Source organism: Lepisosteus platostomus, chromosome 5 (genome assembly GCF_059453375.1).
Source record: "Lepisosteus platostomus isolate fLepPlt1 chromosome 5, fLepPlt1.hap1, whole genome shotgun sequence".
NCBI classification, from domain to species: domain Eukaryota; kingdom Metazoa; phylum Chordata; class Actinopteri; order Semionotiformes; family Lepisosteidae; genus Lepisosteus; species Lepisosteus platostomus.
Window position 1 is genome coordinate 64,303,260 of NC_142615.1, and position 20,415 is coordinate 64,323,674.

Here is a 20,415-nt window from a genome sequence, read left to right on the forward strand (position 1 = left end):
TGTATGAAAAATGTAGGGTTTCTGCACACACAATAGAACACATCTTAAAAAAAACATTAGCCTACAGTATGTTTTATTCATATTGTCAAATATCTTAGTGACCTTGTGGATTAGAGAACTGCACTTTCCTCTCCAGAGAGTTTCTATACTGTGATTATACACTGTGTCCATAGAGTGTTCATGGAGACTCATTCACATAGTGTACACTGTAATAATGAGAGTATTTTTAGAGGGTGGTTGAGAGAATGATATTTGGATTGAACACCATGCAACCATATGAGGAACTTTTATCACTGATCTGGAAATAGGATCAGTTTTAACCACTGATCCAGGTGCCACATGCCTTTTTATGGAGGAAGAAGATTTGTGGAGGAAGAAAATCGGTTCCTTCTATGGGTGACTGGTGGAGTTTCAGAAAAAAAATGTGCTCGAACCCGGGACTCCCACATCTCTCTGCAGTGACCCAGCCCTGTGAGCTGAATAGAGATCTCCCCACAGCCCAGTAGCTGTAGTCCTGCTATCACAGGGAAGGGCAATGACGTCACCTGCCCTGGTACGCCGGCTCTTACACAGTGCCTGTCGGCCATAAGCGTTACAATACTTACAATTGCATACACTTAACAAACGGTGCTATACCCATTTAACAGCTAAACATAAGTCTCTGTAAAGAATAAAGGAACATAAAATACAAGGAACCTGTGAAACACATTACTAACAATTCAGTTAACAGATATTCCTAACCCGAGTAGATGTCTAGAAACTGGCTACGGCCTCAGTGCACTCAGTTAAAATCTAATATCCATCTTTCTAATCTTGTCTCAATCCTATGAAATACCCCTTTATACTTGTTAATAATTTTGATTTGAGACCTTATTTAGGGTGTAAATAGGGAAACAACACAGTATTCACTGTTACAACTCTCTGCAGAAATTCAGGGTTCTTTTTAACAGTAACTCACTACTTCCTAGTCCCTTCTGCCCATGCGCAAAACGCTGAACTCAACTGACAGGAAGTAAGATACACCGCAAGCTAAGAGGCAGCACCATCTAGTGGATTTAACATAACAGACATTTCTTCGAAAAAATAGAATAGCGATATTATGGACAATCAATTGACTTTTATATTTCAAAATATCGCAACATGATCGATTCTAAGTCATTTTTGATAACAATGAATAGTCACCTTCTTCCCTTCTGACAGCGGTTCCTGCTTCTATTGTGTGTGTGTGTGTGCAACAGAGTAAATTTTTATAGAGAAATGGAGGCTGGACAGTATGCGTTACAATATAAACATTTATATTGATTTAAATCGTGTTCTGATTTAAATCGCAAACGCGTGTTTAATTATGTGTTTTTTAATCATAATCAGGCTAATGCATTTCTACATTTTCTGTATGAACCAGCTTAGAGGTTCATACAGAAATATTATTATTTAGGTTACTGTATCCCAGAGCAGGAAAAATATATTCCAAGTTGATAAATGAATGTAAGTAACAGTTTAAATGCATTTTTCCAGTGTTTAAAAATCATAAGAATGGTAACCACGGCGACAGGCGCCCCGTCACTGCGCGTGTCTAGGTGTCTCGCATTTGTCACAGAGAACGGTGTGATGTCACGGGCAGCAACTAATACTAATACCAGTGTCTTCATGTTAATATTAGTCAGAGTACAACTGGTAGTTTTAATGCTAGTGTTCATGTGAGTATTAATGATGATAGTGCTACTGATCGTTTTAGTTTTAATGTTCATATTCATGTTAATATTAATTATAATTATAGTGTTACTGTTAGAGTATTAACACTAGTAGTAATGTTAGTTTTAGTAATATCATTACTGTTATTATTAGTAGTTTGTGTCAGTGTTAGTGATAGTCTTACTGTTGTAATATTAGTAGTATTTCTATTTGTGTTAGTCATCTTGTATCTGTAGATAAGTGTGTTTGTGGTATCTGTGTGTGAATGCATGCCTGTGAATGTGTTTGTATGGTGTGTGTCTGTGAATGTGTGGTGTCTGTCAGTATGTAGTTTTATATTTGTAAGTGTATGTGTGGGTATGTCTGTCAGTGTGTGTAGTGTCTATGTGTCTATGTGAGTATAAATGATGATAGCATTACTGATAGTTTTAGTATGAATGCAAGTATTCATATTAATATTAGTGAGAGTGTATCTGGTAGTTTTACTAATAATATAAGTAAACATGTGAGAGATTGTGATGATAGATACTTTTAATTTTAGTTTTAATGCTAGTATTCATGTTAATATTAGTGATAATTATACTGTTAGTGTCAGAGTATCATCATCATGTTAGTTTTCATGACAGTATTACTGTAATTATAAGTATTATTAGTCTAGTAGTAGTTTTTGTCAGTGTTAGTGTTAGTAACAATGATAGTGTAAGTTTTGGTGTTATTGTGTTACTGTGTTAGTGTTGCTGTTGTAATATTAGCACTATTGCATTAGTATTAGTTATAGTGCATCTGTACCTAAGAGTGTATGCGGTGTCTATGTGTGTATATAGTGTTTATTTGTGTGTCTGTGAATGTGTGTGAGTAAGTGTGTGGGTGTGTATCTGTGAGTGTGTGAGTGTCTGATTGGGTGTATAATGTGTGTTGTGTCTGTGAGTGTGTGTAGTGTCTGTGGGTGTAAATGTGTGTGAGTGTGTAGGTGTACAGATGCAGCCATTCAAAGTGACGCGCGATGACGCAAAATACAGCGGTACGTGATTGGTTGACTGACAGGGGCACTCGTGGTCCGTTGGTCGGTCATGGAAAGATTTACTAAAGAAGACGGGGGTTTGAATTTAATCCTTTCTGTAGGGGGTTTAGACTTCTAAGTCACAAGCTGGGGTTTATGGCAGAAAAGGGGGTTAACTGATAAGGATTGCAGATGCAAGCTAGGAACCCCCCTGGGTGTAATCTTAAACTGACCATTTGTCCAGAACATCGTAAACTGGCCAAATACCATGAACCCCCCTCTTTACCATCAGACCGAGTGAGGTCAGAAACGGAGAAGAAAACACTATATAACCCAAAAGTTTGTACCAGTACGGGGAACAATACTTCGGTTTTGTTGTTTCTTGCGGGAAACAAGACTTCGGCTTTATTGTTCCTTGCATGCAATAAACTCATCTGTTTTACTTCATCTCGGGATCAAGAACCTTATTTCTTCTGTTACAACAGGGGGGAGAAATATGGCTTGCTATGAATCCTAACACTTTACAGGAGGTATTTTATTCATTATCGGCTCAGATATAGCTGTCAATAAATACATCATACATTTCAACTCCATCAATATCAGCAGTGTTATCGCTAAATGTAGTTCTTACATCCCCATTACAGTATTAAACAAAATATTGTAAGTATCAATTGCATGCTGCTGATAAAATATATTTTCGATGGAAGTTATAGTGTAGAGATGCAAGGAGTCACAGAGCAGTGAGTTGTACTATAGTTCAGACTTGAAATAGTGTATTGTACATGCAAGTTTACAATGCAACTGTATTGTTTTTACTCAGTTCAACTTTAAGCAAAATGATACTGCACGTGAATTCTTTTCGGTTTCTTGAGAAATAGTATTACAGTATAATTCTCCTGTAAAATAGTAAATATTTAGTCTAAATTTATTCTTACGTTGTGTTAGACCATGACAAAAGTCTTATTTCATGGCTTTGGTTCTTCTTTGTCTAGGCTTCACCTAGTTTGATAAAGGGTTTAAGTTGCTGTATGCCTTCCTATGAATCCTGGGAGCTTCACTTTCATGTTGTTCTTTATAAACTCACCTGTCTCTTATCTTTACGATATAAAGTTTGTTCCAGCTATAGTAAATATACCTCTAATTTTTAGTTGTTGTATAATTTCAATTCCAAAGGTCAGAAAAGTTTTATTTTTTTACTATCCCATGCATTGTATGCATATCATTGTGTTTTTGCAGTTCTTTCAACATAATAAGTAGTTTTTAGCTTTACATAATCATGTACTCAGAAATATTATATATATTGTATTCTAATAGTTCATTAACTAATGATTTTCTCATTTTTTCTTTTAAGTGATACTTTTACTTTTCCTTAATTTTGTATTCTAGGTATATGCAATATAATAGTATTTTCTTAGGGTTATCATAAAGCTGCACTTATTATCATTTGTAATAGTGTTTAAACTATTTACACTAATTCCTTCCTCTCAGTGAGAATATTATGATAAAGTGGTTGGCTTTTATTATTTTTATATATACAGATACATGCATTTAAAATGTACAGTACAACCCTGTACTGCGTGAAAGTATCTACAGATCACAGCGTTGTACCGCAGTAAGTGATTGGCTAGCCAAAATGACCGACAGGCAGCACTCGTGATGCATTGGTTGTTAGTGAAATGATTGTGTGAAACCAGTATTCCACTTTCTTCATAAAAATTTTAAGCAGCAAAATCTTTCATTCCGTTACATACTGTGGTTATTTTGGAGACGTTTTTACATACTTCTGACTGTATTAAGTTTATATACCTCATAAAAAGTTTAACCTTTTCTATGAATAATTGCTCTCGTTATCACAGTTAAAAAACACATACTTTTTATAATTTGATTAATAGGGAATATAATCTGGAATCGTGTATCTAAATAAATTAATAACGATATAATTCTATTCATATAGCTAAAATTATTACAGTAGTAGACTTTCTTTGTAAACAGCTTCATCAATTTGACTCATTAATCCCCTTGAAAACCCCTCATTCAGTTATAGCTTAAACTATCAAGCGGTGTGGTGGTATAATGGCTTAGGCATCTAACTTGCACGCTGGAAGTTGGGGGATTAAACCCAGCTCTTGCCATGAGTTTTCTTTTAACAAATAAAAATTTATTTGAAAAACTACAAAAGTAAATATTATTGACACTATATTGAATTTGTTGGTATTTATAAATATCAAAACACATTCAAAGTTAACTGAGTTAAGTGATTAACCTTTCCTATGAAAACTTGCACTCGTTATCGATGGAATCGCTTATCTAAAGAAATTAATAATGATATTAATTTACTGTAATCCACATTCTTTGTAAACATGGTTTATTTTTAATTTGACTCAATCGCGCATGATTACTTTCAAAACATTTTAAAACTGTTCGTCTCAGCTGTGTTTTCGAGCAGCCCTTCACAATCCAAGTTCAATACCTGCTTACGGGACAAGTTTTTCTTCTAACAAATACTTAAAAAATACTTAAAAAAATAAAATAGTAAGTATTATGTACACTATATTATCATATTTATAAATATATATTCATCATAACATATTCAATGTTAATTAATATTAATAATGAAATAAAAACGTGAATTATCAAACGGGAATACTGTCAACTGTTCAACCGATTTGATTCAAAACACTTTATTCAGTTGGGCAGTTTAACAGATGCCTCAAGCCTTAAAACAAAAACAAAGTTGTATATATTGTAATTAGAATCGAGAATAACAAATTAAAAATACCACTGAAACTATATATGTGTCTGGTCATTATTAACAGTATTAATTTAATAATAATAATTTCAAGCTTCTTGTATCTTTTTCAGAGTCATTTTTTTCATTTTTTTCTTCAGTTTTCAGTTTTCAGTTTTCATAAGTTTCGCTTATTAAATACTTATTAATATACTCGTGTGTAGGAGACACAATGTTTCAGATGTCGATAATTTTGTGAAAAAATGACAGAGCCTGCAACCTACAGTTTTAAAGATTGTGATTTGTGAAAAATTTCACAGCTTTAATTTAAACAATATCTAGTACCTGCTTGCAGTTTAGAAATCCTAGTTTGAATAAAGCGGATACCAGGTGCAAGTGATAACGCGAGAAGACATTATGGTATATTTTTTATGCATCACTTGAAGCATGCTGAAGTCTCTCAAAAACCTAAAAATGTAACATAATATTGTGTGGCACGATGGGCAACCGATTCTTTTAATTTTTAAGAAAATCAAAAATAGGAAACATTAAAGTGTATGTCTCAAATAGACATTGCATGGTTTTAAAACCCATAAATACTGGTTTAGGAAAAAAATACGAAAAAAAAAATATTTTGTGTGATCAGCTTAGAATCTTTGTGCAAGCTGTACATTTTTTAAACTTTTTAATTAAACATTTTTTTTAATTAAAGACTTTAATATTGTAAACTCAACACAAATTTCTTACAGATCCAGAACAATCACATTCTCCTGTTTTCCCGTGGTGTGAAATGAATTAGCAGGAGATTGAGAAAACGGTGCACCCACTGAGCTCAGAGAAAAGGAGGGTGCCGTAAGGACACCATTCTGCAGCCCAGTGTTTATGGCTCTGAGTGCGCCTGCCTTTAAAACTTAAAAATAGAATGTAAATAATTTATTTTAACTTGAAATATTTTATTATTAAACATAGCTTTCTCACCAGTTCGTTTTATTTTTTAAACGATCGTTAAACAAAACAGGGGCTTATTGTACTTTCTAATGACATTACACATGGAAAGATTATACATTTTAATCATTTTTAAGTAAAAAAATAAATTTTAGAAACATTTCATCTACACAAATATCACATACTATTTTATTTCTGATTGTTATGACAACAGATTACAATCTAATCTTTCCACGTGTGTGAAGTACAATAGGCTCTTGCTTTGATTAACGATGGTATGAAAAATAAATCTAAATGGTGAGAAAGCTATGCTTAAAGTTAATTCAGGAACTTAGAAGACAAAGACAATGATTGATGTTGTTTAATTTTAAAAACTAAATAATAAATGTAGACGCGATTGGTGCCATTTGCACTGCGAAAGCTCAGGCTGTGCTGCTTCTCCCCCCGTCTTTGATGGGGCGCAGTATTTTCACAGCCTCTGACTGGGGAAAAAAGACCAGCTGATGTGTCCTACATAACAGGAAGAGAAGAGAATGTGATTTTTTTTTCTGTATGAAAAGTGTGTTACGTTTATGAAATTCGAGTATTTTAAACATTTAATTAAAAAGTAAAAATCTTAAAGCTAACACAAAGGTTCAAAGTTGATCACGAAGATGAAAATCACCCAATTTTGTTGCGCATAAAAAGTGGTTTTTAACTAAACCAGTTTTTTACAGATTTTAAAGTCATGCGATGTTAGGCAGGGACACGTCATTGTATCTTATTTTTTATTTAATTTAAAAAATAAATAAATCGTTTGGCCATCTGGTTGATAATTGGTTGATCCAATTACTGGCAATTGTAAAACAAAATAACCATTCCACCCTCCCTTGATTAACTTAAAGATTTCCATTAAGAAATGCTTAAAAACAAAACCATTATGTATAATAATTAATCCAAATTCACACGCAGGAGCCAATTTTGCCAGACACACCTGTCCCTTGTTCCAGCCCCTTTTTAGTTCCCCCTTATAAGCCAGACGCAGACGCCAATCTGGGCTCTGCATTGGTTCCTGTATCATGCGAGCCCGGGTCCTGGATGTGTCTGGCTCCGTCATAGTTTTAAGTTTCTGTTCCTGTTCCCCTTGCCGGTCCCGACCCGGTTCTGGTTTTTAATCTCCTGTCTTGGATGGATCTCCTGGCCATGGACTTTTGCCTTGTTTGTGGACTTCTCTTTGGACTCGTCCCCGGATTGTTTGCCTCGCTACACCTTCCCCGACCACCAGCACTCCATGGACACGCCCCCCTGTTTTTATTCCCGTATCCTGCATGACTTTTTCCCTGTGTTTCCTCACTCAACCCCGGATTGTGTCATCCGCATAGGGTCTGGAAAGAAAGCTTTCGTGACAATTACAGTGCTCATTACCACTACAATGACAATAGAAGTTTTTTTTTAAAGAAACGAATATCAAAATGTTTCCAAAACGTCCACTTGTGATACTTTAGCTGCTTAGTTACACAATCCCATATTAATATAACTATCAAGTGATGTTAAATCACTACAACATGTATTTTTTTACAATAACAGCAAGTGGTGTTTTTACTACGAATTCTTAGAAAAGTATAAAACGTTATAACTTTTTATGAATTACAGAATATAAGCTTAATAATGTTAGAACAAGCATGTTAAAACCAGAACCCATGTTAGTTACCAAGTTAAAGACTTTGATGCATAAAATATTTATGCATAATTAAAATATTTATGATGAAGGTGGAAGGTTGTGTACTTTTGTCCACAAGAGCAATCTTTCTTTTATAAAATATACCTACTTTTTAATGTTTAATGATTGACATTCTGTAATACACAGTTTCAAGTTATTAAAAATCTAAAGAGTATGCAATTTAAATTCTTGTAAAAAGACTGTCCCTCAGCAGTGACTGGGATTCGAAACCAGGCGTTTTCTGGTGACAGCTCAAACGCTGTATATGAGATGTTAAGCTGTATATGATCTGTAGGTGCCATTGCTCCAGGTGAGGTGTGAACACACAACATCGCCATGACTCTGCTGTGCACACTGACTGATTGTGCCACTGGGGCTTCGCAAGTCGCAAGTCAGTCCAAAGACTTTGAACAAACAAATGGTGAAACAGGGTTTCGTCTGTGGATCAATCTCCACATGGGGAAAGGGGACAGTGAAACAGTAAGGAAAATACAAGAGAAGAAACTGAAAGAATTATAATCACTGCAAAATAGGAAGAGATGGCTGGACATGTTAAACAGTTTGGCGGTTAATTTGTGACATTTTTGGTGACAATCAGCACACGGATTTCTCTTCATGTTCCTTAAGATGTGCAGTATATGTTTTCATTGTAGATTGGTTACTTCAAAAGTCCAGTAAAGTGACAGTGGAGAGCTATCCGATACACATCTTAAAGAAGACTCCCTGTAAGTCGATTAAACATTTAATTTTCAAGTCAAATCCTTTACATGAAATAGACACCAACAATAGAAGGGGATGAGAAATGTCTTTTATCAAAATAAACCTGCTATTCACAGACCTCGGCCACAACATCTCCCAGGTACTTCTGCAGGATAAGGTCAAGCTCAGCTTTAGCCTGGCGGAAGCACTTGTCCACCTCAGAAAAGTCACACCTGGCCATTGTATTTTCGAAGTAGGATTTCAGCGCCTCTTTCACCTCCTCATAGTTGTCCTGCTTCATGATTCCTGTGCCCTGGGAGAACAAGAAAGGTGAATATTCATCATCATCCCTCAACAATTCTCCAAATTGCCTGACTGCAGACACCACCATGAGGAGGAGCTGGAGTGACATAACATCATCAGTAGGCAGTGAGTCAAGAGAGGGGGAGTCATCCCACTGTTATCCTTATCCATGATCAAGAGTCTCACCCCCTGCTTTACGCTGTCCCTAGTGGTGATCTGTAGACAGTGTGTCTTCCACCTCACCCACCTCCTGAGGCAATAATCTTGAATAAACAGAGGGCTGGAGGCCCAGCCCGGCTCCTGTCTCTCTCCCCTTGGGGACGGGAGATTTTCTCTGAACCATGTTGAGGTGAAATGGGAGTGGGATGACGCAGGTGTCTTGTAGAGGTGAGTCGCCCCTGTGTACCTCAGTGTGATTCAAGCAAGGGGGAGGGGTTTAAGGGACTTACCAATCCCGCGTATGCACCCTCTGATTCAAAGTCAGGCAGGACTTCATTGTACAGCGCCAGGCAGTCCAGCTGGATAGATGATATCATGTTCTGAGCCCAGGTCCGCACCCGTATCTCCTCCTCCTGGAGCAGCCCCTCCAGCTCGACCTGCAGGCCCTCCCTGAGCCGCCACAGGGCCACTGGGGTCAGGCCCGGTTGAGCGGGTGTACCAGGGGGTGGGTGAGAGGGCGAGCAATGGGGTATGTGGGCTGCCAAGGAGGAGGTCCATGCCCTGTCCTTCTGAAGATCCCTCTCCGGGCCCTTAGGGTAGTTCCACAGCTGGGTCTCGGTCTCCTGCCTGGTGATTGGCTGGCTAGCCTGAGGGGACAGGGGCACAGAGAGGGCATGAGGAGGACAGAGTGGAAACTGAGAGGGTCTTCTTTAGGAGGACCAAGCCCTGCCCCTGGTCTCCCAGCAATCACAGTCACCATCATTGCAGCTGAAACCAAACTTTCGACAGATGTCACAGACATATCAGGCTCACAGACTTGCAGCTCTCGGCTGCCCAGGGTGAGACGCAGGGGGAGTCTGTTCCCTCTTCCTCTGACAGTCCTATCAGATGACAGCGGCAGACCCGATCCAACCCCACCTTTCCTTTCACACACAGCCACACACAGGCATGCCTGTGTCACCATCATCAACACCTCCACCATTATAATCTCCACTATCTTCGTCACCATCATCTTCATCACATTTCTAATAAATGATCTCCACCATCTTCATCACCATATCCTTCTTCATCATGACAATCATCATGTCCACCATCATCATCATCAACACCTTTCTTTACATAGAGGAGGGTGGGGGTGTGGAACAAGCTGTCTAGCCATGTTGCTGAAGCCAATACTCACGTTCCTGTGGGATCTGCCCCAGGTCTCGGTGTGACACCCTTCTCTCTGCTCGGCCATTCCTCTCTCGACTTGAGCGAGTTTCTCCAGGCGGTGCTGGGGAGGAGAAAACAGAGTTACCAGCCAGTCACACAAACACACATCATCATCGTGGGCCAAGATGACCCTACATGACAGTGGCCTGTCGTCCTCGATCCAGAAGCAGTGTCCAGCCCTCAGCTATCCAGCTTCATGATCCCCAACATCCCTGTCGAGACCTGTTGAGGGGCCAGTTCTGCTAGAGCAGGGGTCTCAAGCCCAATCACAATCCCTGGAGAGCCAGGTGCATCTCCAGGTTTTCTTTCCAAACAGGGCTAGCCAATTAAACAATTAATCTAATTATTTTCATAAGAAGATGTGGAAATAATGTGTTTAATAATATATTTTGATGTCTCTCACTGTTGAAGACTCAAAATATTCAAGGCATAGTTGGATATTTAAGGTCTGGATAAAGGTACAGTATTAGAATATTTTTTGTTTAATTAAAAAATTAGATCAACTTTGTAACCAAGACCTCTGGGCAGGAAACCAGATGATGCACCAGACCCTCTAGGAATGGAGTTTGAGACATGCTCACCCTCTCTCACACACAACCTCACACACACTCACCCTCTCACTACAAATACTACTACCACTACTACTACTACTACTACTAATAATAATAATAATAATAATAATAATAATAATAATAATAATAATAATAATGCAGACTTGCTTTTCTTGGGGTCTTGGGTCTGGCTCCTGTTTTGGCTGAGTCTCCTGTTACCTCCTTCCTGATCTGGGGATGTCAGACACAGTTCTGTTACAGACACGGGCTGGACTAGACTCACAAGCACAAACACCCACAGACACACACTCCCACACACTAACACACACGCAGATGCACACACTGTCAGGTAGAGTCTTTCTCCTCCTCAAGAGAAGACGACAGAGCCCTGCTGCTGCGATGAGCTTTAATTTCAGGAGGAGGAAGAAGAGGAAGAATCACAATATGAAGAAGACCATCAGTGGACTCACAGCTCTCTGGGTCTGGGGCCTGACTCTCAAACTTGTCTCCAGTCTCTGGTGGATTTGGACATCTCTGTTCACCTCTGTAGACATCTGTGGACAGGACAGTTCATTTAGACAAACAAGTTCGACCAGACTTCACTCTCATAGTCAATCAATCAATCAATCAATTTTTTTCTTATATTTTGCCTTTTAATCCAGAACATCAAAGCACTTTACAAAACATACCTGGAAAATAGAGTATAAATGTGTAATACTGTAGTTCCTGGAGTAAGTGCTTGGATAATTCAACTACCACTGTTGTTACTTCTGCTGCTACTACTATGACCATGACTACAAATTCTAATACTAATTCTGATATTAATACTACTACTGCTGTCATTACTAGTAATAGTGATAAAAACAGAGCACTCACAGCTCTCTGGACGTTGGTCTGGAATCTAGAAAGTGGTTCCATTCTCAGGCGACTCTGGACCTCAACACTGTCACGCCCCACACTCTCCCTCGCAAACGACGTTACATTCCCGGAACCTCTGCTTCCCAATCTCATCCCTGATTGAACCCAGCACATTCTCACATGCATCAGATTCCTCAAATTCTCACTCCCTAACCAATCATCCAATCACACCCCTTTCCTTTCAGTATTTAAACCACCTTCACACACCTTCCCACGCTCACTATTGAGAAGCCTTTCTTAGTATTCTCCAGTGCGCGTTTCCAAACCTTTTGACTGATCTCCTGTTACGAATCTTCTGCTTCTGCCTCTTGACCTCGCCTTCTGGATTTTGCCTTTGAATTGTTTTGGATTTCTCTCGTTACCGGACCCTCTGCCTCCCTTATCGACCCAGCCTTTGGATTTCGTCTTTTGGTTTGTCCCTTTGCTACTCTGTGTCCTGTGGGATTCCGGTCACGCACAAGGATCCTTCTATTCCACGTATCGGTTCTGTGACAAACACCTGTTGATGGGTCACTTCTGTCAGACACACGAGTGGAGCCCAAGCCCACCTACACACACACTCACACACACTGACAGATATACACCCACACAATCACACACATTATCACACACTGACAGACACCCACCCACACATATTCACACACAGACATTACACACACACACAGACACTCACACACACTCACAGACACATTCTTACACTGACAGACACACACACATACACTACACCCACTCACAGACACACATTCACAGACACACACACAGACACAACACACACTCACAGACACAACATACATTTATACACACAATCAGAGACTCACACACCTACTCGCACACATTCACAGACACACACATAGACTACAAATACTTATAGACACACACCAACACACACACACAGACAAAAACACACACACTCATAACTACAAATACAGTATAACTAACACTAACACAAATGCCACTAACATTAAAACAGTAACACTATCACTAAGAGTTACACTATCATTATCACTGACACAAACTACTAATACACTACTAATACTAATAATAATACTATCACTAAAACTAACATGACTACTGGTGTAAATACTCTAACACTAACTCTATAATTATAACTAATATTAACATGAATGACTAGCATCAAAACTATCAGAAGCGCAATCACTATTAATACTGACATGAACACTAGCATTAATATTAAAGCTACCGATTGTACTCTCACTAATATTAAATATGAATACACTCGCATTAGTATTAGTCCGTGACGTCAAACCACTCTTTGTGACGAAGGCGAGACACCTAGCCGGACACTGTGATGTGGCACGTGTCGCCGTGGTTACCATACTTATAATTTGTAAACAGTGGAAAAATGCATTTAAACTGTTACCTACACAAATTTATCAACTTGGAATATAATTTTCAAGCTCTAGAATACAATTTCTAAACAATCATTTGAATAATCATTCTTTAATTTGGGATTGAACATTATGAACACTAAACGCACTATGGTATTTGATCGATACAGGCTGTATTGACTGTTTTATAGATATTTAAATAATTTAAAGAAAGAAAAGAATCAGTACTCACCAATCGGTGAAGTTAATCGATGATTCTAAGGTTTTTTAGTTGAATTAATTGGTTGTCGATAGATAAGTGATCAATATCTCTCCTTAGTGCGCTCCGCGCTCCTCCCGCGGTCTCGCTCTCTGATCCCGGCGCTCTGGCTGGTGTCTGTGACGTCACAGCGTTCTTTCTGACAGAGCATAGCGAGTCTCCGCTGTCCGGAGCCCGGGGGGCTTTTCTTACAGATATACTGTAACATCTCCAAAAGAAAAAACACCAGGCTGTGAAGAGAGGCGATTCATAACATCTGGAGAAGGAGACCGACAAACCGAGGAATACAATTTATTAAACAAAAAATTAGTTTACTTCACAGATTAATGCGTTGTATAGCATACTCCCGTAGAGCAGAACAGAAAGGGCACAAGTCCCTGTAATGAGCGCTTTTAAGCGTTTTACACGAATCTCCACAGAACAGAAGCCAGGAGGATCAGACTCCTGATCCTGGAGGTTGAAGAGTATCTCCTGGTTTTATTTCCACTCGAGCTCTCAGTTCCTCAGCCAGTTTGGTGATTTAATTAACTGTATAAGACTCCGTGAGAGACGTGTGGGAGACGCTGTATCCCAGGGCTGGTGTGGAATCACACACAGACAGGTCTTCTGTGTGATTTGAGTCCCACTGCTCAGAGGTACAGACTGTTCAACTGGTCACTATTGTAGACAAGACCATCGGTCTGCTGCTGCTGATAATCATATTACACTTATAAGAGTAGCAATACTGCTGTTCATTAAATTAGTAAAAATAATAATAAGAGATAAACACATATTGCTCAATTTTCAGTCAAACACTTCTGACAGAGGGATGGAGGCTGACTTACAGTAAAGACAATGAATCAGGGCAGTAATACTGAGGGGCTGGAGGTTCTGGAAAGGGTTAATAGAAGCTTCTTGATTCTGATCTGGAACAGAGCCCACAGCGGCCAGATTAGTGACCCTTGAGCCCAGTTCACAGAGAGGAGAACCAGGAGCTCTTCTCTGTCTCTAAGAGGCTGTGAGGAAGGAGAAAAGGGGGAGATGTGACCTGAGTCCAGGCTGTTCTGTCTGATATTATTCATGTAGCAGCACTGATTGTCTGAATGTCCTCTGGTTCTGGATTGTCAGGATAAAGAGAAGGATGGAGATGAGCTTCTGTTTGTTTTTTAGGTAGGAATTTGGGAAAAGTACTGAGTGACCCAGAGCTCTGTGTGTGTCTGAGCTGTGAATCTGACTGAGAGGAGAAAAATATTTTTGTTTTATTCTGCCTCTGAGAAGTCTTTTCCTTTGCCAAGCAATGTTCCATCCCCTTCAGATACTCTGCACAGACTGTCAGAGTAAGCAGAGAGGAGAGAGAGAGATGGACAGATAAGAGCACACACTGCGAGAGAGACAGAAATGGGGAGAGAGATGAGAAGGAGCAGGAAGACAGTGCAGGTGTTCAACCACACTGTGACCACAGGAGACAGGAGGCTTTTCTCAGCTGCTGAGGAGCTCAGTACTCATGGCCATTCAGGCTCAGAGGCTCTTGCAGCAGTAAGGTCTGAGAGCGTCTCCTCATACTGACACTGGAGCTCTGAGAGTCAGTCTCCATTCTGACAGGAACAGCCCGTCCTGTTCAGACCTGAGAGACACACTGAGAGAGCTGTGTGGGGAGAGGACCTGTCACCCTGTAGAGCTCTGAACATTGGACTCTCCTGTGTCTCCCTGTGCAGCACTAGAGCTCTGAACACTAGGCTCTCCTGTGTCTCCTTGTGCAGCACTAGAGCTATGAACACTAGGCTCCCCGTGTGTCTCCCTGTACAGCTCAGCTCTCAGCTGCCTCATCACACTGACACCCACAGCCTCACAGTACAGCCTGGTTTCCTGTGCTGGAAGAGCTCGGAGGAGCAAAAACCACAGACTCACTGCAGAGTCTGACCTGAGGCTCCAGTGAAGCTCTGCCTTAAATCACCGTTGTATTAACAAGGACTGAACTTTTTTTTATTATTTTGTTGCTTTTTCTAATTTGAAACTGACTCCTGCTCTGTGGCTCCTGCTGCTGCAGCTATTATGGTGAAGCTGTAACACAAGAACTCTGCTATATTGAACAGGAGAGTTTAAATACAGCATAACTGCTAATACTACTACTGCTACCACAACTGCTGCTGCCACTGATACTACTGCTACTACTAATACTTTACTGCTGCTCCTAGTGCTGCTCCTACTACCTATAATAATAAGGAAGAGGATGTGAGCTGTGCCCTCACACTGTTCAGACTGGGGGTGTATCAGTGTATCAGTATCAGTTCAGCTCCACTGTGCTGTTAGAGAGTCTCAGTCATGCAGTCGGCTCCACACAGAGAGACACTGGGGCCACAGCTGGAGGGGTTGGAACATCTGTGTGGACTGGAGCTGCGCAGGGACAGACTCAGGGTCTGAGGGAGTCAACTGGAAGAGCTGCTGTCCAACAGGCTCAGTACATAAGGGACAATCACTGCTGAGCTTTTCTTTCTTTTTCATTTAAATTATTGATCACAGTCACAGGACAGCCAGTTCTTATTCAGTCCACCTTGTCTCCGTATTCCTGTGCTGACCTGAATGACCTCACTGCCACCTTGAGCACAGGCTCTCCTCACACTGCCCTTGACCAGGACCAGAAGACATTACTGTCTGGAGACACAACAACTCTGTGACTCACTGCAGGACACCAGTCACTGGACACTGCCTTACACAGACAAAAAGACAGGACCTCGTTCTAGACACTTCCTGATACAGACTGCAAGAATTACAGGACCATATATACATAATTGATTATCTTGATACTGATTTAAAAATATAATACTTGTCTACAATTTTTTTTAGTTTAATATCTGATCTCTTCCTGCCCCTGCAGCACCTGCAGCCCTGCTGTCTGTATCTGTATCTGTGTTTCCTCCAGTGAGACACAGAGCTGCTCCTGTCTCTCCTCTCCTCCGCACTGCTGGGAGTGTCTTCAGGGAGAGGAAACAGTGATGTGTCTCTGATATATATGGAGAAGACTGAAAGGGCCCTGTGTGATTGGCGTCCCGCCTGTGTGAGAGGTTCCTGCTGTTAGTCTGAAAAGGCAGTGCTGTGTGTGATTGGCGGGGCGGGGGGCTGTGTTGTTACTGGGGGTCCGGGGTGCGGAGCAGCAGCTCAGTTGCCCTGTGGGCTCAGGGGTGAAGACAGGGGTCTCAGCTGCGCTCTGTCCTGATGACAATGGAGAGCTGCCTGTCCATCTTCTCTCTCGCTGTCCTGGTGCTGCACAGCTCAGCCAGTAAGTGTTGAGTCTTCTTCTGTTCAGACACACAACAACTGAAATTAAAGTTTGGATGAAAAAAGGATAAAAAGTATTTTGAAATGAGATTGCCTTGAAAAATATTAATGTTCTATTATAACTTCTATAGAAAAATATGGGCTTAGATATGTTAATGTTTTATTTTAAATTCAGGTTTCTGGGTATTTGTCCAAATTTATTATAACTGCATTTTAGGGGTTCTATGAGTCAGGAAGAATTAATTGCTAGTGTTGAAAAGCTAATTCATGAATAATAATTTTACCTCATCTGATTTGCTGACATAAAACTAAAGTTTTAAGTGGAAAAACACAAATCTAAATTGAAAATGAGCTTGGGTTGAAAAATGTTAACATTCTTTTTAAAATTAAGCTTTCTGTGTAACAAAATTGTCATAATTGTTTATTTCTGAGTATGTGAATAATAAAAAAGCAGTACTAATAAAATAATTCCTTATAGCTCACACTTCAGTTGATATCTACTGTATAATTGTCTGTAAACATTATTTTAAGATGTTGCCATCAGTGTTATAAACATTAATGAGGACAGGGCTGGGGATACAGGATGGGGTTCTGTTACTTACAAGTTATCAATCTACAGCAGAGGCTGGTTATCATCGGACTTTATTGATACTTTCTAAAATATTTGATATATAAAATATATATACTATCTATATAAAGTATTTACAACTCCTAATCTGTCACCATAAAAATAAAAATATCTAAGCTATTTCTTAGACATAGAAAAAAATGAAGACAAAAAAGTATCTATAATAGTATAATATTGTGATTTGGAAATAACGAACACTGTGATTTTTAGTATTTTTATTGTTATTTTATTAATTAAAATCAATATTTATTATTTTATTATTACAGACTAATGTATGAATAGAAATCAGTGTGTTATTAATGACTGAAGTATCATTAAGACTGACATTTTATTATTAGGGAATGGTGTTTTCATAGAAATAATTAAAAGCCTGATGCATTAATAGAGGTAAGTGTATTGTTAAATACTAGTACATTTCTGAGACATATATTATTATTACAGTCTGATGTATTAATTGCATTGTGTAATTAAAGACTGGAATTTTATTGAGATTTTAATATTAAAATAATATTTTAATATTACAGAGTGATGTATTAATAGAAATATGTGTAATTATAGACCAAAGTATTATTGAGTCTGATAGACTGATAATTTATTATTACATACTGATATATTCATAGTGATAAGCGTGTTATTAACTAACAGGAGGATTATTGAGACACTGGTATTTTATTATTAAATACTAATGTATTAATAGGTATACAGTAAGTTTACACTGGATTTTTAATGGTGCCAATGTATCGCTTGTGTGTTCAGACAGTCCAGGTTTCTGTCATTAAGCCCTGCGAGATTCAGTTACCGTAAAACCCATGTATTTAATTTTGGTGTTATAAGAAATGTTGTTCCATTATGATAGGTAATTATGGGTTACCCATCTGCAGTTTAAAGATATACAATTGGGTTCTGAAAATGTAAAACACTGAAGCCATAGGACAATTGGCTCTTGTAGTTTTTAAAGTGTTAAAATAAAATTGATGTTATCATTATCTGGTTCCTATAGACCAAGTTTGCTGTGTTTGACATTGAGCAGGACAGGCTGATAATGGTTACATTCTGTATTGCTTTATCAAACAGAAAATGCAGAATTTAAGATCAATTGTGAGAATTATTATTATTATTATTATTATTATTATTATTATTATTATTATTATTATTATTATTATTGGGAAATATTGACTGAGGTGTAACAGCAATAATTTAACAGCTAAAGGACATTGTGACATTACAACAAGAATTTAAAAACTATAGGAAGTTGTGTTATGTTTATACAGGATTTGAGTGCTACTTCACAACTAAATTATTTGTTTTATGTTCTTAGTTGTTGTCTTAGTTACAAAATGATGGAATATTTGTTTGTATATTGTGAAGGTTTAATAATATGTTTATTTGTTTATTGGAGGTATATAATCAAATACACATATTTAAGTATGGATAATACAAATTAAATTAATTATTACTTTATCACACAATAACACATAAACTAAGCCTTGAAATATTAAATAGGCAAGCACTTAGAGATTCATAACCCAGCAGTTGAGTTTTGAGCAGTTTCTCAGGACACCACAATAATACAATAAGTGTCAGTATCTGTGTCTGTGTTAAACCTATCCTGTATTTGTGAAAAATAATGTGCTTCAATATAATTTAATTAGTCAAGCATGTGTTAAATATATATATTGACAGGTAAAGGCTAGAAAGAGACAATGAGAATATACCCTTAACATACTGTACATTTTAGAACAACATGTGAAGCACCTGTAAACCACTGACCACTGTAGTGATCCCAGACGTCTGACGTGTCAGTCATTCCAGGCACGATGCACTATAGTGGCCACAGCTCCCAGAAACACATGTTCGAACCCTCTGAAGTCATGCAGTCATTGCAGTTACTTTCCTCTACAGTGAAGGCAGCTCACAGAGTCCCAGTCATTAAAAACACTGTCCACTGTAGTGACCACAGCTTTCGGAAACACACAGACACAAATTGCTTATCTGAAGTCATACACCCTCCACTGCAGTGACCATATGTCCCAGAATCCCAGGGACAAAGTCATTGCAGACACTGACCACTGTCTTGATCACTATACTGAATAGTTTAATTTTAATTATTTTTCCTAAAAAGAATCCATTTGCCTTGCACTTAAATATTTTTATTACAAGATCTTATTAAAGGTGATAAAAGGTCTGACATGATTTGTCTTGATTTCAGCCTTTACATTAACAAAAGCTGAAATTTCAATAAGGGTGTATAGACTTTTGATATTCAGTGTGTGCATACAAGTCCAAGCCCTCTGAAGTCATGCAGTCTTTACAGCCACTGTCCACTGTCATGACCACATATCCCAGAAAAATACAGAAACACAAGTACCAGTCTATTGAAGTCATAAAGTCATTTAAGTCACAGATCACTTAAGTGACTGCAGTTCTCAAGGTAGTATCCAGGATAGGCCTGACACATACAGGTGTGAACATCAGGGTGTCGATGTTTGTGTGACCGCTTTGTGAAATAGAGTGGGTTATCTCTAGTGGAGACTGAGTGATCTCCAGTGGACAGTGGTTGATCTCCAGTGAAAAGTGAGTGATCTATTCCAGTGGAAAGTGAATGAATCTTTCCTATGGCTCTTTCAGTCTGGTTTGACAGACTCATGTCTATTGTGTCAGAGTAGAGAGACTGTATTGCACTGATTCACAATTCAAGACTGCAGCTTCTCTTCTCTGTTCTAAATGACCTTTTCTCTGAGTTGGACACTTTGTTTAATGATACTGTGTGCATGTTTGTTGTAAAGTGCAAAAAAAGAAAGAGTGAAAATTGCAAATTTCCTTTTGGACACCTTGAAGAGCTGTAAAAATAGAGAAAACAAGCTCTTTCTAGTCACATTGTAGCAATATTCTAGGTACTGATTTCTTCAAGACCCGGTGTTATTTAGTTTTTATTGATTGATTCATTAGTCGAACATTTTTCAAAAGGTGGGTATTTTTTTTTGTGAGATGAGATGGGAATTTGAGAATTAATCTGTA

General features: G+C 38.6%; 1 protein-coding gene across 3 annotated transcripts; it reads right to left on the reverse strand.

Moving 5' to 3' along the window:
• Positions 1-8,855: 8,855 nt before the first annotated feature.
• LOC148671233 (uncharacterized) lies at positions 8,856-13,039 on the reverse strand. Of its 3 annotated transcripts, none has more exons than XM_088631761.1 (6): positions 11,865-13,037; positions 11,459-11,542; positions 11,157-11,219; positions 10,406-10,498; positions 9,516-9,872; positions 8,856-9,076 (listed from the first exon to the last, which is right to left on the reverse strand). In XM_088631761.1, exons 1-6 carry the CDS (start codon positions 12,030-12,032, stop codon positions 8,891-8,893), a joined length of 951 nt encoding a protein of 316 aa, XP_088487887.1. In that variant the 5' UTR covers positions 12,033-13,037; the 3' UTR covers positions 8,856-8,890. The 3 variants fall into 3 exon arrangements, with proteins under 3 accessions (XP_088487887.1, XP_088487889.1, XP_088487888.1); XM_088631763.1 differs by having other exon boundaries at positions 12,173-13,035; XM_088631762.1 differs by lacking the exon at positions 11,157-11,219 and having other exon boundaries at positions 11,865-13,039.
• Positions 13,040-20,415: the final 7,376 nt, after the last annotated feature.

Coding starts and splice junctions, on each gene's coding strand:
- LOC148671233 (XM_088631761.1), bottom strand. CDS start 12,032: ATGCATGTGAGAATGTGCTGGGTTCAATCAGGGATGAGATTGGGAAGC. Junction 11,220..11,458: donor GGCCCCAGACCCAGAGAGCT/GTGAGTCCACTG, acceptor TGACATCCCCAG/ATCAGGAAGGAGGTAACAGG. Junction 10,499..11,156: donor GACCCAAGACCCCAAGAAAA/GCAAGTCTGCAT, acceptor TCTCCTCCCCAG/CACCGCCTGGAGAAACTCGC.